Source organism: Somniosus microcephalus, chromosome 2 (assembly GCF_052327205.1).
Source record: "Somniosus microcephalus isolate GS21.2 chromosome 2, FLI_Smic_1.0, whole genome shotgun sequence".
NCBI classification, from domain to species: domain Eukaryota; kingdom Metazoa; phylum Chordata; class Chondrichthyes; order Squaliformes; family Somniosidae; genus Somniosus; species Somniosus microcephalus.
Window position 1 is genome coordinate 21,494,416 of NC_140988.1, and position 18,692 is coordinate 21,513,107.

Here is an 18,692-nt window from a genome sequence, read left to right on the forward strand (position 1 = left end):
TGGTGTGGCGAGGATCCCCTCTAGGATCCAGTAGCTTACTTCTATGGCAAGGTCAGGGGCCCTTGGCGGTATTCATGTCTCAGCTGTCATAAGTTATGCTGAGGCCTTTGTTAGGCACAAAGGGTCGAGTTCCCTGGTTATCACAGGGCCTCCTCCCGACTCACTGATCAATGCCCCCACTCCACATCGGGTGCTAATCCCAGCGCAGCCTGTTTCCATCCCATTTTCCGTTCCTCGAGTGGAGATCCATCCCAGTTGCGCCTGAGCCCGAACAGGAATTTCAGGCCCGAAGAATTACCATTTCGGATGGAGACCTCGCCTTAGAAATCAGTGAGGTCAACACCTGAAATGTTAACTGGCCCTTTCTCTTTTCTGCTTACGAACCTGTTGTATTGCCATAATTTAAGTGTCACCCTTGGCTCAGTGGGTAGCACTCTTGCCTAAGAGTCAGAATGGTTGCGGGTTCAAGCCTCGCTCCAGCTCCAGAGACTTGAGCACATAATCCAGGCTGACACTCCCAGTGCAGTGCAGAAGGACTGCTGCACTGTCAGAGATGTCATCTTTTGGATGAGACGTTAAACTGAGGCCCCGTCTGCCCCCTCAGGTGGATGCAAAAGATCACATGGAACTATTATGAAGAGGAGCAGGGGAGTTCCCCCCGGTGTCCTAGCCATATTCCAACCCCCTTGCAATAAAGGCCAACATGCCATTTGCCTTCCTTATTGCTTGCTGTACCTGAATGCTAGCTTTCAGTGTTTCTTGCATGAGGACAGCCAAATCTCTCTGAACACCAACATTTAAAAGTTTCACACCATTTAAAAAAGTCTGTTTTTCTATTCTTCCTACCAAAGTGAATAACCTCACATTTCCCTACATTATACTCCATCTGTCACCTTACTGTCCTTTTGCAGACTCGTGTTCTCCTCACAGCTTACTGTCCCACCTAGCTTTGTATCATCAGCAAACTTGAATACATTGCACTCGGTCCCTTTATCTAGGTCATTAATATAGACTGTAAATAGCTGAGGACCCAAGCACTGATCCTTGCATCACCCCACTAGTTACAGCCTGCCAACCTGAAAAAGACCCATTTATTCCTACTCTCTGTTTTCTGTCCATTAACCAATCCTCTATCCATGCTACTATATTATACCCAACCCCATGAGCCCTTATCTTGTGTAATAACCTTTTATGTGGCACCTTATTGAATGCCTTTTGGAAATCCAAATATATTAAATCCACTGGTTCCCCTTTATCTACCCTGCTAGTTACATCCTCAAAAACTAATAAATTTGTCAAACACGATTTACCTTTCATAAAACCATGTTGACTCTGCTTAATCATATTAGGATTTTCAAAGCGCCCTGATAGCACTTCCTTAACAATGGATTTCAGCATTTTCCTTACTACTGGTGTCAGGCTAACTGGACTGTAGTTCCATGATTTCTCTCTCCCTCCTTTCTTGAATAGCGGTGTTACATTTGCTACCTTCCAATCCGCTGGGACCGTTCTAGAATCTAGGGAATTTTGGAAGATCAAAACCAATGCATCAACTATTTCTGCAGCCATCTGTTTTAGAACTCTTAGATGTAGGCCATCAGGTCCAGGGGATTTGTTGGCCTTTAGTCCCATTAGTTTCTCTAGTACTTTTTCTCTACTTATATTAATTATGTTAAGTTCCTCACCCTCATTAGACCCTTGGTTCCCCACCATTTTTGGTATGCTTTTTGTGTCTTCTACTGTGAAGACAGATACAAAATATTTGTTTAATGTTTCTGCCATTTCCTTATCCCCTATAATAATTTCTCCTGTCTCAGCCTCTAAGGGACCAATGTTTACTTTTGCTACTCTCTTCCTTTTTACATACTTGTAGAAGCTCTTACAATCTGTTTTTATATTTCTTGCTAGTTTTCTCTCTCGTTCTATTTTTTCCCTTATCAATTTTTTGGTCACCCTTTGCTGGTTTCTGAAACTCTCCCAATCCTCATGCTTACTACTATTCTTCGCAACATTATAAGCTTCTTCTTTCAGTCTAATGCTATACTTAACTTCTTCAGTTAGCCATGGATGGATCACTTTTCCCATGGAGGTTTTGTTTCTCAATGGAATGTATTTTTGTTGAGAATTCTTTAAATGCTAGCCACTGCTTAACTACTGCAATACCTTTTAATCTATTTTTCCAATCTACTTTTGCCAACTCGCCCCTCATACCTATGTAATTGGCTTTATTTAAGTTTAAGACTCTAGTTTCAGACTTAGGCAAGCCACACTCAAACTTAATGTGAAATTCTATCATATTATGATCACTCTGCCCCAAAGGATCCTTCACTATGAGATTGCTAATTAACCCTGTCTCATTACACAATACGATCTAAAATACCCTGTTCCGTGGTTGGTTCCAAGATGTACTGTTCTAGGAAACTGTCCCGAATGCATTCCATGAACTCGTCCTCCAGACTACCTTTGCCAATTTGATTTGTCCAATCTATATGAAGATTAAAATCCCCCACAATTATTGCATTACCTTTGTTACAAGCTCCTATTATTTGTTAATTAATATTCTGTCCAATGGTATAGCTACTGTTAGGGGGCCTATATACTACTCCCACCAGCGTTTTCTGCCCCTTGTTATTCCTGATCTCCACCCATACTGATTCTACTTCCTGATCTGCTGAGCTGAGTTCCTTTCTCTCTACTGTCCTCATGTCATTCTTTATTATCAGGGCTACCCCCACCCCCCCTTTTCCATTCTGCCTGTCTTTTCGTGTACATGGCAAATCCCCGATTCTCTTACTGTACACGGCAAATCCCCGATTCTGTTACTGTACACGGCAAATCCCCGATTCTCTTACTGTACACGGCAAAGCCTCGATTCTGTTACTGTACACAGTAAATCCCCGATTGTTACTGTACACAGTAAATCCGATTGTTACTGTACACAGTAAATCCCCGATTCTGTTACTGTACACAGTAAATCCCCGATTCTGTTACTGTACACAGTAAATCCCCGATTCTGTTACTGTACACAGTAAAGCCCCGATTCCGTTACTGTACACAGTAAATCCCCGAAAGTATCCTTTCTGCTTGCTGGTCATTCGTCACATGGAGCAATAGCGGGCCCTACAGAATGGAGCGATCCACAGTGTTACTGAATTCGCTGATCGTGGTTTGGCCGCTAGAATTGAGCTCAACAAGGAGAGGAACAAGTGGCCTGGATTCCCACTGCTAATCGCTATCCAGTGACCTCTGCTGGAAAGCACTGGTATGGCGTCCGGTGTGGACAGGGCCCGTTTTGGCTGTGATTGCCCCTATGGTGGAATAGCTACTGGCATCCTAGCACAAAAAAGCAAAGTCAATACGGCAGGTAGTGAGAAGCAGAGAACACAAGCTTCTGCTGTTCCTGTATTACCGCAAGGCAATGGTTTCCATCAGCATATCGACAAAATGAATCAAATCTGGTTTTACAGCGCAGTGTGGGTACCTTATAGACACACCAACATTCGAGACGGGGCACTGATCGCGAACTGGCTGCTCAAACTAACCAACTAAAATCAGCAAAACTGAGACGAGTTTTACATCTTTTGTTTCTATCACATGCGGTTAAGCTCCTTTAATACACTGTAGTCATACATTCAAATGCAATCCAATAGATTAGTAACGGTAAATGGCAATAGAATTACTTTGTTGATTTGTTTCCTATGGAAGTTTCGCTCGCCATGCTCTGTTTGCTTTCTCTTGCGCTCACAAAGACTTCGTCGTCCTCATCGCACCTGGTTTCGGAATGAACAGCGCTTAAAGGCGCCGCCTTCTCGTTTTCCCTGGAAGCTCCATTGGTCTCCTCGTTTGTCAAATGGCCTCCTCGCCCCGTGGCCTTTTTACTGGCAAAGTTCAGCTCCGGATTCTGTTCCTTCATCTCCCCACGCTCAGTCACCGGCAACATTTTGCTCTCTTTTGCCAGCGGCTTGTCTCTGCCTCTTTCCATATCCACTCCCACGTGCCCCTCTGCTTGAGGGAGCGCCTGGGCACTTCCGCCCTCCAACACGATAAGTCCGATGTCTTTGCGTGCCAGCAACGGTGTCCGCTTCTTTTCCTTGTCACCGGCGGCGAGTTCCTGCCGCCCCCTCTCGTCCTCCACTCCTTTTAAGAGTTTGTTTTCACTGGAAGCCGCCGGCCCTTTGCCCAGCTGCAGCAGCTCTGCTTTCTGAGCCTGTACGAGCGAGAAAATGGCCGCCGTCGTTACCCGCGTCGTGCTCACTAGCACCTCCGCAAAGCCTCTCAAGCCCGTGTTCTGCTGGTCGGATTTGGCTTCCTCCACGGAATCGCTTAAACTGTCCTCGTCTGCATCAGTCGCTGTGCGCCCGCTGTCGGAATCTGGCACCATTAGCACCATACTGCCGGAAACGCCGGAACATCCTGGCCTGGCTTCGGACGTGTCCTTGTGCTCCTCGCCCCTGATGTCCTGTGGCCTAGCGATCTGGTCTGGCTCCCACTCCAAAATCTCCACTTCAGGCACCCAGATTCTCCCGGGGACCCGGTCAGCTGTCTCTCCAGGCCTCTGCTCCGTAAGGGATCTGCTGCTCATGCACCTTTCCTCTCTCGGAGACTGGAAGCAACCTGCAGGGAAACAAGAAGGAAATGAAAGGGAGGCCATTTTATACTCGCCGCCGACCAAACAGTTTTTATATCACATCGAGTCTGCAGCACAGAAACTGGTCATTCGGCCCAACTGGTCTATGCGGATGTTTGAGCCCCACACAAGCCTCCTCCTGCTCTGCTTCATCTCATCCTATCTGCAAATCCTTCTCTTCCTTTCTCCCTCGTGTTTATCTAGTTTCCCCTTAAATGCATCTATGCTGTTCGCCTCAGCTACTCCCTGTGGTAGCGAGTTCCACATTCTCACCGCTCTCGGACTGAAGAAATTTCTCCTGAATTTCTCGTTGGAATTATTAGTGACTCTTATATTTATGACCTCACAAATGGAAAAATGTTCTCTAAACCTACTGTATCAAACTCTTTCATAATCTGAAAGACTTCTAATTAGGTCACTCTACAGCCTTCTATTTTCTAGAGAAGAGAGCCCCAGCCTGTTCAACATGTTCTGATAAGTATATCCTCTCATGTTCTGATTTCATACTTGTTGTTCTGCATTTAACGTTACTGTGCAACTCAATACATACATGGCTTTCAGGAGCGGTTACAGAAATTCTGTAGTGAAATACCTGCCAACACTCAGTGCCCAAGGCTCTCACACGAATAATGGCAAGCTGGACAGAATACTAGAGGGTGTTCGGCACCCCCCGTCCCCCTCAGTGGAACAGAAGCTAGATGAGCACTACGAGAATAAAGGAATAGAAGGATATCTTGGTGGGGTTAGATAAAGACGGGTGGGAGGAGGCTCGTATGGAGCACAAACAAACACAGGCATGGACCTGTTGGGCTAAATGGCCTGTTTCTGTGCTGTAAATACTTTGTAATAGTAGCCCAAAGATTCACTGCCTTTGGGGGAAGGAAGGCAAAATACATTGTTAGAGTTCCATGACAGGACAGGCAGCATCTTAAAGAAAGTCAGTTTACTGTATCTGTTGTGCAACGCTGCCTCCTCAGAACTTTAACCCATGTTGCTCTTTCAGGTGCTGACTTACCTACTGTGCATTTCCAGCACTTCCTGCAGTTTGACCTGGAACAGAGCAGGATGTTGGTGCCGGAGAACGGAACACTTTCAACCGTCAATCCCTCCCAGCCCACTACAGGGCACATATAAAGGCTAACTACAAAATAATAGCTTAGCATATAGATTGTGACCATTTACTTCCTATTCAAAAGAGCCAGTTAACATAATATGCATCATAAATACATTTATTTATTATATTACTGTTAGCGTCAATTGTTCATCTTCTGTTAGATAAAATTTGCATGAAGTCTGCACTGAGGTCAGAGGCTGGGTATTCTGCGGCAAGTGTCTCGCCTCCTGACTCCCCAAAGCCTTTCCATCATCTACAAGGCACAAGTAAGGAGTGTGATGGAATACTCTCCACTTGCCTAGATGAGTGCAGCTCCAACAACACTCAAGAAGCTCGACACCATCCAGGACAAGGCAGCCCGCTTGATTGGCACCCCATCCATCACCTTAAACATTCATTCCCTCCACTACTGGCATACCGTGGTTGCAGTGTGTACCATCCACAAGATGCACTGCAGCAACTCGCCAAGGCTTCTTTGGCAGCACCTCCCAAACCCACAACCTCTACCACCTAGAAGGACAAGGGCAACAGGCGCATGGGAACACCACCACCTCCAAGTCACACACCATCCTGACTTAGAAATGTATCACCGATCCTTCATCGTCGCTGGGTCAAAATCCTGGAACTCCCTCCCTAACAGCACTGTGGGAGCACCTTCACCACACAGGACTGCAGCGGTTCAAGGTGGCGGCTCACCACCACCTTCTCAAGGGCAATTAGGGATGGGCAATAAATGCTGGCCTTGCCAGCGACGCTCACATCCCATAATGGAATTTAAAAAAAGGTCCGATGCTGTGATGTTCTATCAAAGTTCAAAGACACGGATAAAGGAAGGAGGGACATGCACAAGAGGCCAGTGGAATGGAGTTTAAGGGGGTTGGTGGGGAGGGGGGTGGTTCCAGAGTGAAAGGATTCGCAAATTTCATGTCTCCCCCGAGGATTTACTTTTGGTTTATTAAAGAAACCCTGGTTGGACGGAGTTTAAAATCCAGGGCACAACAAGATGGCTGCGGTCAGCCTCATGGCCAAAGCCTGTAAGTTTCAGTTTGGACTGACAGCTTGTATTCTGATGACTGTGAGAAGGAACTTTCCAGAACTTGAATGCAGACAGTCCTTCTGCATTTATGCATTAGAAGCCAGTGGCATTCGGGCCTCTGATTAAAAGCCATCAAGGTTGTTTGCACAAACAATCAAGAACAGACAGGGCCTATTGAATATGTAGTGGGACAAGCTCAGCTGCATTCAGGCTTTCGTTTAGAGAACGTCAACACTGTTTACCTAAGTACTTCAAAACGATCAACGGGGCATTCAGACTGGAATGGCCCCATCATGAAACCAGTTGGACAAAGGGGAACACTGATGAGATCAGTAAAACCGATTACCGGCCATCCAGGTTGATGGGCCCAGATCGGTACCTTTTGTATGAGTTTCAATACGTCCAGATTAGACAAAAGAAATGAGCTGATCTGGCGGGAGATAAGGGCTACCGGGAAGGGTATAACTAGTCCCTCGGGAGGCCATTTCTCTCTCTCTCTCTCCCGCCTTGCCTCCGGTGCCCTGCCTTACCATCAACCCAGCAAGAGGATTGTCGACGAAGAGCCCGTTCAGGGAAGTAGAATACCCACAGTTACATTTAAATTACTGGAGTATCTCTGCTTTGGGCGGTGAAAACCTAAGGCATCGGCAGGCAACAGGGCACGGAGCAGGCGTTTCAACATCCTAGACTGGTGAGCATCAATTTTCTGGCCCATCACATGATAATCTAGATAGGTGTAAAGGGTGGCAGTTAAGGGGAATTGCTAAAGTGTCATTTTAGTCATTTTCCCTCAATGTGTCTGTTTCTTCTCCCCAGTTAAGTGTAATTGTGCTGCATCCAGTGATTTTCTCTGTATAGTAATTGTTCTCTATTTTAATAAACATTGGTTTTCTTTGCACCGAACCACTGGTCTTGTTTGTCTATATCGCTACTTGCAAATAAGTCCGGTGGTCAGAACCAAAGGGGAAGTGATTCCAACCGCACGGGGCTGGAGCAGCTCAGACACACGACTGACTGGCCAGGCACAAACCCCAAACCAAAACCCCCTACAAGAGCTGGAGAAGATTACAGAGATAGAGAGGGGTGAGATCATGAAGGGATTTAAGCACATGGATAAGAATTTTAAATTGGAGGTAAAAGACAGACTTGCATTTATATAGCGTTTTCACGGCCACCGGACGTCCCAAAGTGCTTTACAGCCAATGAAGTACCTCTTTTGAAGTGGAGTCACTGTTATAATGTAGGAAACACGGCAACCAATTTGTGCACAGCAAGCTCCCACAAACAACAATGTGATAATGACCAGATAATCTGTTTTAGTGATGTTGGATGAGGGCTAAGTATTGGCCAGGACACTGGGGATAACTCCCCTGCTCTTCTTCAAAATAGTGTCCTGGGGTCATTTACATCCACCTGAGAGAGCAGGCGGGACTTCGGTTTAACCTTTCATCTGAAAGACAGTACCTCCAACAGTGCAGCACTCCCTCAGTACTGCACTGGAGTGTCAGCCTCGATTTTTGTGCTCAAATCTCTGCTAGGTAGGTTAATGAGAACAGGGTGATGGGTGAGCGGGACTTGTTACAGGATGGGATACGGGCAGCAGAGTTTTCGATGTGCTCGAGAGTGGAGGATGGGAAGCTGACCAGGAGAGCATTGGAATAGTCGAGTTTGGAGGTGACAAAAGCATGGAAGAGGGTGTCAGTGTCAGGCGGGTGTCGGAAGAGATGGACAGCGGAGGTGGACGTAATATGGGGGTCGGAAACTCAGCTCAGGGTCAAAGAGGACACCAAGATTTGCTAACAGTCTGGTTCAGTATGAGATATGCTCAGGGATGGGGATGGAATCTGGGCAGAGTTTGCGGCAGCAGATGAAGTCTTCAGTCTTCCCAATGTTTAACCAGAGGAAATTGTAGCTCATCGCAAGATATCCAATAAGCAGTCTGATGACACGGAGGCAGTGCTGGATTCAGTAGAAGTGGCGGCTGATCCCTTGCCTGCAGGTGATCGCGCCAAGGGGCAGCGAGTGGATGAGCAAGAGGAAGGGGCAAGGATAGATCCTTGTGGGACTCCAGAGATAACAGTGCAGGGATGAGATGAGAAGCCATTGCTGCATGTAATCTGCCGACAATCGGAGAGGTGATAATGAGCTGGACAATGGAGGAAGATTGTGTGGCGACACTGCCAAAGACGGCAGAGCGCTCTAGGGTGACTAGGAAGGATAATGCACCACGGTCACAGAAGAGGTCATGTGTGCACATTAAGAGAAAAAAAGAACGAACTAGCATTCATATAGCGCCTTTCACTATCTAAGGATGTCCCAAAGCCCTTTACAGCCAATGAACAACAGGATAGAGCGCGCAGCAAGCTCCCACAAACAGTAATGTGATAATGACCAGATAATCTGATTTTTAGGGATGTCGGTTGAGGAATAAATATTGGCCTGAAGAACTCCGCTTGCTCTCTTCGAAATGGGACTGTTTACTTCCACCCGAGAGCGCAGACGGGGCCTCGGTTTTTTAACGTCTCATCCAAAAGACAGAGCATCACTCCCTCAGTACTGCACTGGAAGTGTCGGCCTGGATTACGCGCACGAGTCTCTGGGGCCGGACTTGAACCCACATCCTACTGACTCAGAGGTGAGTGCTACCCACTGAGCCACAGCTCCGGGCCCCACAAGGAAACCTTGGGCATCTCCTGACCCGGGCAAAGGTCTGACTGCGACTTCTCTCCCCTCAGCCCTCCCGATGTACCTACCGGGTGCCGGGGCTAATCCCCGAGCAACCGCTTCCCACCAACTGCCCAGCCATTTTGATTAAAGAGGCCTGGCCGTTAAAAATCGGCCAAGTCTCCCTGCTTTCACTGCCAGACATGGCCTTCCCGCTGCCACTCGGCTGCGTTCCACCCGAGTAAAGACAGAAGGGCCATTTCGAGCCAGGTTTCCTCGCCACTGCCAAGCCCCAATTATCTATTTTAGCTCTTTCTGTCAAAACAAAAAGGTAGTTCTGGCCACTAAAAATAACTTGGCTCAACAAGCAGAGCTGGGTAAATGTACCTGGGTCACAGGCGGCCTGCAACTGAAGTAGCAGCAGATGACGACTGGTTGAGGGGGTGGGTGTGAGGAGAAGGTGGCTGCACTTTGCTTCTTACGGTTTCTGCCCTTGCGACGGAGCAGGAATTGACCCCGAGCTGGGGGGGACGGGACGTCGGAAGTGGACACGATCAGCCAGCAGCCACAGCAACTCCCTTCTCTGGCAAACGGAAAGCGCCCAGGGACATGACAGCTGAACGTGTAATCAGCAATCACATGACGGGAGGCCCGATCAAAGGTCGCAGAGTCTGGCGATACTTTCAGTCTCCTTTGCTGTTCAGAAGCTTGCCCCAGTTACCCGAAACTGAAAACTGTGCAGCTATTGGGCGCCAACATTCCATCCTCAAGGGCAACCAAACGTAAACTGTGCCAAGATAAACACTGCTTGGCAACCACAAGGCGATGACAGAGAGGAGCGCTGGTGTTTATTTATCATCAGGAACCCTCCCTCCCCCCCAACTAAATGAGCCCTCGGTGCGAATATTTCTTATGATTTTAATGGTCATTTCTCTCGTTCAAATGCACTGCCTGAAAGGGCGGCGCAAGCAAATTCAATAATTACTCTCAAAAGGGAATTGGATAAATACTTGAAGGGGAAAAAATTTGCAGGGCTACGGGGAAAGGGCAGGGGAGTGGGACTAACTGGATAGCTCAGAGAGTTGGCACAGGCACGATGGGCCGAACGGCCTCCTCCTGTGCCGTAACATTCTATGATAGTATGATTCTATAAATAGCTTTGTTCATGGTGTTTTACAGCCTGCGTTTTAATTGTTTTTCAGAATTTCGGCCCACCCTTCAGTAGTCGGCGTTGTGGGCTGTCTCAACTCCTAACGTGATCCCTGGGCGTTAAGGAGGGACCGCTTTCTTGGTCACATGGGAGGCTGTGTACCTTCAGTACCTCACCTTCAGGCAGCTGAAAATCTCACACCCAAGATCTGTTAAATGTCAACGACACTGTGGCAGCACCCCTGCCTCGGGAGTCAGAGGGTTGTGGGCTCAGGTCCCACCCCAGAGACACGAGCGCAGTCCTAAGCACCGTCGGAGGTGCCGCCTTTCAATTGAGGCGTTAAACCGAGGCCCCGTCCGCCCTCGCAGGTGGATATAAAAGATCCCATGGCACTACTTCAAAGAAGAGCAGGGAGTCCAGGGCAATATTATCCCTCAACCAATACCACTAAAAAAACAGATGATCTGGTCATTATCACATTGCTGTTTGTGGGACCTTGCTGTGCACATACTGGCTGCTGTGTTTCCTATACTGCAACAGTGACTACATTTCAATAGTATTTAATTGGCTGTAAAGTCCTTTAGGATGTCCTGAGGTCGTGAAACTCACTATAGAAATGCAAATTCACAGAATCACAGAAACCCCACAGTGCAGATAGAGGCCATTTCGGCCCATCGAGCCTGCACCGACACATATCCCACCCTATCTCCGTAACCCCACACATTTTAATCCCCCTAACACTAAGGGTCAATTTATCATAGCCAATCAACCTAACCCGCACATCTTTGGGCTGTGGGAGGAAACCGGAGCACCCGGAGGAAACCCACGCAAACACGGGGAGAATGTGCAAACTCCACACAGTCACCCGAGGCCGGATTTGAATTGTCTCTTTCTGATAGAAGGAAGCTTGTGGACGTTGATCTACAGGTTCGACACTGATCCAGGGGCAAAAGTGGAAGAGAGAACATATGAGGAAGCTTGTGGAGTTTATCTGTGTATTAACTTCCACTGGAAAAACATTAAATACACCAAATTGAACCACAGGCAGAACAATATCTGTTCACAGGGGGGCTCATTTAATTTCCAGTGGTATACAATTATGGGTTCAACCCATTCACTGCCTCCCCTTACGGTCTTGCTGCGTTACACACTCAGGTGAGAGATTTGCCAGGTTCCCCGGACTCTGCAGTGCACAGCTGCCAGGTGTGCAAGGTCAGAGTGGGGTGACAGGAGAGATCTGGTCTCTGTTTGGTGACGCCCCCCCCCCCCACCACCCAGCCCCAGATTAGGGAACTGCGAGCTCGACCCCCAGGGCATAGCAGCTTCAGTGGTGAAATAAACCAAAACACTTGACTCTGAAACAAGATCCTGTTCCACGTAACCATCGTAATACATATGTAAACATTCTGAGTGCGGTGCATTGAGTGTAAGCAGAGTTTGGTAAGTGGGAGAAAAAGTCATTTAAGTGTATTTACTGAATTTTAGTGAGTGAAAAAGTTAATTATTTGAAGTAAGTTTAATTTTTTTTAAAGAGTAAATTAAGTTGTTGGGGAGTTTAAACCGGAAGTAGAATCCGGGTATAAAAAGGGGCGGGCTTAGTGCGGCAGCGCTGAGTGCGGTGCATTGAGTGTAAGCAGAGTTTGGTAAGTGGGAGAGCTCGGGCAAGTGGGAGGTGAAGGGGTGTTTTTGCTCTGTTTTGCTTCCCACTCTCAGGCTAATCCAGCACTGCGGAAGCGGAGCAGCAAGACAATTCAACCGGACAGGCCCCACAGACAGCATTCAAAAGGGAGGTTGGTAATGAGCTGGTTGGTAGGTCCTTTTCCTTCTCTTCTATACCTTTAAATTGGTAAGTCCTATTAAATACTGGTGTAATATTATCATCTATATCGGGGCAGAGGGCCTTCATAACTAATAATAAGAAATTTAATTAATTACATAGATATGGGTGAACAGGTGATGTGTTACTGTTGCGAAATGTGGGAGCTGGTGGACCCCATTGAGGCTCACGGTGATTACATTTGCGAAAAGTGTTTGCTGCTAGAGGAACTCAGGCTCCGTGTTAAAGAGCTTGAGACCGAGCTTCAGACACTGCGACACATCAGGGAGGGGAGAAGTTCCTGGACTCTACGTCTCAGGAGGTAGTCACACCTATGAAATTAATTAATGCAGATGTAGTCCGTGGTCAGGGACAGGACAGTGTGACTACGAGTGAGGCAGGTACAGGGATCCAAGAGGTAGTGTTGAAGGAGATGCAGCCCTTGCTCTTGTCAAGCAGGTTCGAGGTTCTTACTCCCTGTGGGGACAGGAGCAGGGACTGCAGGGAGGATGAGCAACCTGGCCACAGCACCGTGGAACAGGGGGCCATTCAAATGGAGGGAGTAAAAAGAAATGTTGTAGTGGTAGGGGATAGTATCATTAGGGGGATAGATAGGGTTCTCTGCAGTCAAGAGCGGGAGTCCTGAAGGCTGTGTTGCCTGCCCGGTGCCAGGGTTAAGGACATCTGCTCTGGGCTGGAAAGAAACTTGGAGTGGGAGGGGGAGGATCCAGTTGTCGTGGTCCATATTGGTACAAACGATGTAGATAGGACAAGGAAGAAGGTTCTGTTAAAGGAGTATGAGCAGCTAGGGGTCAAATTAAAAAAAAAAACCTCAAGGGTAATAATCTCTGGATTATTACCTGAGCCACGAGCGAGTTTGGTTAGGATAAATAAAATTAAAGAGTTAAATGCGTGGCTCAAAGACTGGTGTGGGAAAAATGGGTTTTGCTTCTTGGGACACTGGCACCAGTACTGGGACAGGAGGGAACTGTTCCATTGGGATGGACTTCACTTGGCCAGTGCTGGGACTGGAGTCCTGGCGAATCATATAACTAGGGCTGTAGAGAGGGCTTTAAACTAATTAGTGGGGGGGAGGTTGCTAGAGAGCAAATAATAAAAATGACAACGGAGAAGGTCACAGACTTAGGTAGCAGTGGGGGAATTAAAGAACAGAACGTGTCAGGAAGGGACAGAAGGTATGGAGTAAAAGGTAAAGTAGTAAAAGGGGAAAAAACAGGAACTAAGTGTCACAAAACATATTTGAAAGTTCTTTATCTGAATGCACGTAGCATTCGTAACAAAATGGATGAGTTAACGGCACAAATAACTACATATGGGTATGATCTTGTGGCCATTACAGAAACATGGCTGCAGGGTGACCATGACTGGGAATTAAACATACCTGGTTATTTAACAATCAGGAAGGACAGGCAGGAAGGAAGGGGAGGTGGGGTGGCCATGTTAATAAAGGAAGGAATCACTATAATACAGAGAAATGATATTGGGTCAAAGGAGCAGGATAGTGAAACAGTTTTGGTGGAGATAAGGAATAACAAGGGGAAAAAAACACTAGTGGGCATAGTCTATAGGCCTCCGAACAGTGGCAACTCTGTTGGACGGAGTATTAATCAGGAAATAGTTGAGGCTTGTAATAAGGGAACAGCTGTAATTATGGGGGATTTTAACTATCATATTAACTGGACAAATCAAATTGGGCAGGGCAGCCTTGAGGATGAGTTCATTGAGTGTATTAGGGATGGGTTTCTTGAGCAGTATGTAACTAAACCGACCAGGGGGCAAGCAACCTTAGATTTGGTCCTGTGTAATGAGACAGCATTAATTAAAAATGTCCTAGTAAAGGATCCCCTTGGAATGAGTGACCATAACATGGTTGAATTCCATATTCAATTAGAGGGTGAGAAGGTTGGATCTCAAACAAGCGTGCTGAGCTTGAATAAAGGAGACTATGAAGGTATGAGAGTGGAATTGATTAGAGTGGACTGGGAAAATAGATTAAAGGGTAAGACAGTACATGATCAGTGGTGTACATTTAAGGAGTTATTTTACAACTTCCAAAAAATATATATTCCACTGAGGAAAAAAGGGTGTAAAAGGAAAGATAGCCATCCGTGGCTAAGTAAAGTAATTAAGGATAGTATCCGACTAAAAACAAGGGCATATAAGGTAGCCAAATCTAGTGGTAGGATCGAAGGTTGGGAAGTCTTTAAAAGACAGCAAAAAATAACAAAAAGATTGATTAAGAAAGGGAAGATAGATTATGAAAGTAAATTAGCTAAAAATATAAAAACAGATAGCAAAAGTTTCTATAGTTATATAGAAAGAAAAAGGGTGGCTAAAGTAAATGTTGGTCCCTTAGAGGATGAGACCGGGAAATTAATGGTGGGAAAAATGGAGATGGCAAAAACGCTGAACAAATATTTTGTATCAGTCTTTACGGTAGAGGACACTAAGAATATCCCAACACTGGACAAACAGGGGGCTCTGGGGGGGGGGGGGGAGGAGCTAAATACGATTAAAATCACTAAGGAAGTGGTACTCGGTAATCACTAAGGAAGTGGTACTTGGTAAAATAATGGGACTCAAGGCGGATAAATCCCCTGGACCTGATGGCTTACATCCTAGGGTCTTGAGGGAAGTGGCGGTAGGGATTGTGGATGCATTGGTAATAATTTTCCAAAACTCCCTGGACTCAGCAAAGGTCCCGGCAGATTGGAAAACTGCTAATGTAACACCCTTATTTAAAAAGGGTAGTAGGCAGAAGGCTGGAAACTATAGACCTGTTAGCCTAACATCTGTGGTTGGTAAAATTTTAGAGTCCATTATGAAGGAGACAGTAACGGGACATTTGGATAAACATAATTTAATAGGACAAACTCAGCATGGTTTCATGAAGGGGAAGTCATGTTTGACAAATTTGCATGAGTTCTTTGAGGAAGTAACATACAGGGTGGATAAAGGGGAACCAGTGGACGTAGTGTATTTAGACTTCCAAAAGGCATTTGACACGGTGCCACACAAAAGATTATTGCTCAAGATAAAAAATCACGGGATTGGGGGTAATATTCTGGCGTGGGTGGAGGATTGGCTCTCTAACAGAAAGCAGAGAGTTGGGATAAATGGTTCATTCTCAGACTGGCAATCAGTAACTGGTGGTGTTCCGCAGGGGTCAGTGCTGGGTCCCCAACTCTTTACAATCTATATTAACGATTTGGAGGAGGGGACCGAGTGTAACATATCAAAGTTTGCAGATGATACTAAGATGGGAGGGAAAGTAGTGAGTGAGGAGGACATAAAAAACCTGCAAGGGGACATCGACAGGCTAAGTAAGTGGGCAGAGATTTAGCAGATGGAATACAATACTGGAAAGTGTGAGGTTATGCACTTTGGCAGGAAAAATCATAGAGCAATTATTATCTTAATGGCAAAAAACTGGAAAGTACTGTAGTACAAAGGGATCTGGGGGTCCTGGTGCACGAAACTCAAAAAGTTAGTATGCAGGTGCAGCAAGTGATCAAGAAGGCCAATGGAATGTTGGCTTTTATTGCTAGGGGGATAGAATATAAAAACAGGGAGGTATTGCTGCAGTTGTACAAGATATTGGTGAGACCACACCTGGAATACTGCATACAGTTTTGGTGTCCATACTTAAGAAAAGACATACTTGCGCTCGAGTCAGTACAAAGAAGGTTCACTCGGTTAATTCCGGGGATGAGGGGGTGGACATATGAGAGGTCGAGTAGATTGGGACTCTATTCATTGGAGTTCAGAAGAATGAGAGGCGATCTTATTGAAACATATAAGATTGTGAAGGGGCTTGATCGGGTGGATGCGGTGAGGATGTTCCCAATGATGGGTGAAACTAGAACTAGGGGGCATAATCTTAGAATAAGGGGCTGCTCCTTCAAAACTGAGATGAGGAGAAACTTCTTCACTCAGAGGGTGGTAGGTTTGTGGAATTTGCTGCCCCAGAAAGCTGCGGAAGCTACATCATTAAATAAATTTAAAACAGAAATAGATAGTTTCCTAGAAGTAAAGGGAATTAAGGGTTACGGGGAGCGGGGCAGGAAATTGGACATGAGTCTAGGTTCGGAATGGTCGTGGCCCTGTGGGTAGTGGAGTGTGCCCAGGGGCCGTGTAGCCTGGTTTTGCTCCTACTTCTTGTGTTCTAATTCTGTGTTAAGATTTCAGGAGATGGTTTTATTCCTGTTCCTGGCTGGGGTGGAGATCGCCTTTACAGAAGGTAAGTACTGTAGAAAATATAGGGACAGAGTGATCTCCTGGACGAGTTTCGATTGCCTAGATGGGTCGGAGAGGAATTTCCCAGATTTTTTCTCCCAAATTGGCCATTGTTTTTTTTTAATCTGGCTTTTCGCCTCTCCCGGGAGATCACATGGGTTCGGGTGGGATGGAGAGTGATAGTAGATTTGAGGTTAGGATCAGATCAGCCATGATCTTATTGAATGGTGGAACAGGCTCGAGGGGTCGATTGGCCTACTCCTGCTCCTATTTCTTATGTTCTTATTCTACCTATTCCTCACACACCCTTATTTATAAGGTCATTTTATAATAAAGAAATTAAACTAAGGTTTTCTTCAACCACAGTCAGACAAAAAATAAAATGAGCACTTACATTTTTCCCCCACGTTAAGTAATTTCCCCACTCAATTGCCGCCTATTTTTCTCTCTCTCCCTATTTATGGACCCTGATCTTTCAGTTCTCTCTCCGTTGTCAGAGTTTCCTTATTTCTCCATCTTCTTGTGTTTCTTTTATTCCTCGTCTCACTTTCTGACAACTGTCGATTAGGCTTATATTCGCTGGAGTTTAGAAGAATGAGAGGGGATCTCATTGAAACTTATAAAATTCTAACAGGACTAGATGCAGGAAGGATGTTCCCAATGGCGGGGGAGTCCAGAATCAGGGGTCACACAGCCTAAGGATAAGGGGCAAGTCATTTAGGACTGAGATGAGGAGGAATTTCTTCACCGAGAGAGTGGTGAACCTGTGGAATTCTCTGCCACAGAAGGCAGTTGAGGCCAATTCATTAAATATATTCAAGAAGGAGTTAGATATATTTCTTAAGGCTAAATGGACCAAGGGATATGGGGAGAAAGCAGGGACAGGGTACTGAATTTGGATGATCAGCCAAGATCTCATCGAATGGCGGAACAAGCTCGAGAGGCCGAATGGCCTACTCCTGCTCCTATCTTCTAGGTTTCTATGTTTCTATGGCTGATGCCACCGTTTCCATCCCTGGCAACTGTCTGAGGCTGAGCCAGACCGTTCACAACCTTGGTGCTGTGTTTGACCCTGAGATGAGCTTTCGACCCCGCATCCTCTCCATCACCAAGACTGCCTACTTCCACCTCCATAACATCGCCCGACCCCGCCCCTGCCTCAGCTCATCCATGCTTTGTTACCTCGAGAATGGACTATTCCAAAGTTCCCCTGGCTGGCCTCCCAACTTCCACCCTCCATAAACTTGTGCTGATCCAAAACTCTGCTGCCCGTATCTTAACTCGCTCCAAGTCCCGTTCACCCAGCACCCCGTGCTCGCTGACCTACACTGGCTCCCGGTCAGACAACACCTCGATTTTAAAATCCTCATCCTTGTTTTCAAATCCCTCTATGGCCTCGCCCCTCCCCATCTCTGTAACCTCCTCCAGCCCCACAATCCCTCCAAGATCTCTGCGCTCCTCCAATTCTGGCCTCTTGTACATCCCCGATTTTAATCGCTCCACCATTGGCGGCCGTGCCTTCAGCTGCCTGGGCCCTAAACTCTGGAATTCCCTCCCTACCTCTCCACCCCTCGCTCTTCCTTTAAGATGCTCCTTAAAACCTACCTCTTTGACCAAGATAGTCCTTCTGTGGCTTAGTGTCAAAAATGTTTTTATTGATAGCGCTCTTGTTAAGCAGCTTGGGACGTTTTGCTATGTTAAGTGCGCTATATAAATGTAAGTTGTTGATTTTTAATTTGCTCCCTCAGCCTCTCCACGACCTTTAACCCGCTGTCCCTCAGCCTCCAGTCTGGAGCTTATTATGAACCCTCGCTCCCCGGTTCCTCAGCCCCTTTCCACACAAATCTTTTTAAACCTTTCTCTGTCCTCTGGCAGTTCTCAAAACATTTGTCGTCATTCGCGTCTCAGAGTAACAGCTTCTTAAAATCACCACCACTTCACCACAATGGTAGCAGTCAGTAGCTCAGCTGGTCACAGTCGGCTATTGTCACATAGATCCCCTCAAAAAAGGTCATCAAGATGAAACTA

At 46.5% G+C, this 18,692-nt stretch overlaps 1 protein-coding gene across 1 annotated transcript in view; it reads right to left on the bottom strand.

Annotated features, from left to right (window-relative positions):
* psd3l (pleckstrin and Sec7 domain containing 3, like) overlaps window positions 1-18,692 on the bottom strand; it is a 410,104-nt gene that overhangs the window by 189,622 nt on the left and 201,790 nt on the right. The window contains exon 3 of the mRNA XM_086007314.1: window positions 3,681-4,614. Within this exon, the coding sequence (XP_085863440.1) occupies window positions 3,681-4,614 (934 nt within the window). The remainder of the gene's footprint in view (window positions 1-3,680; window positions 4,615-18,692) is intronic.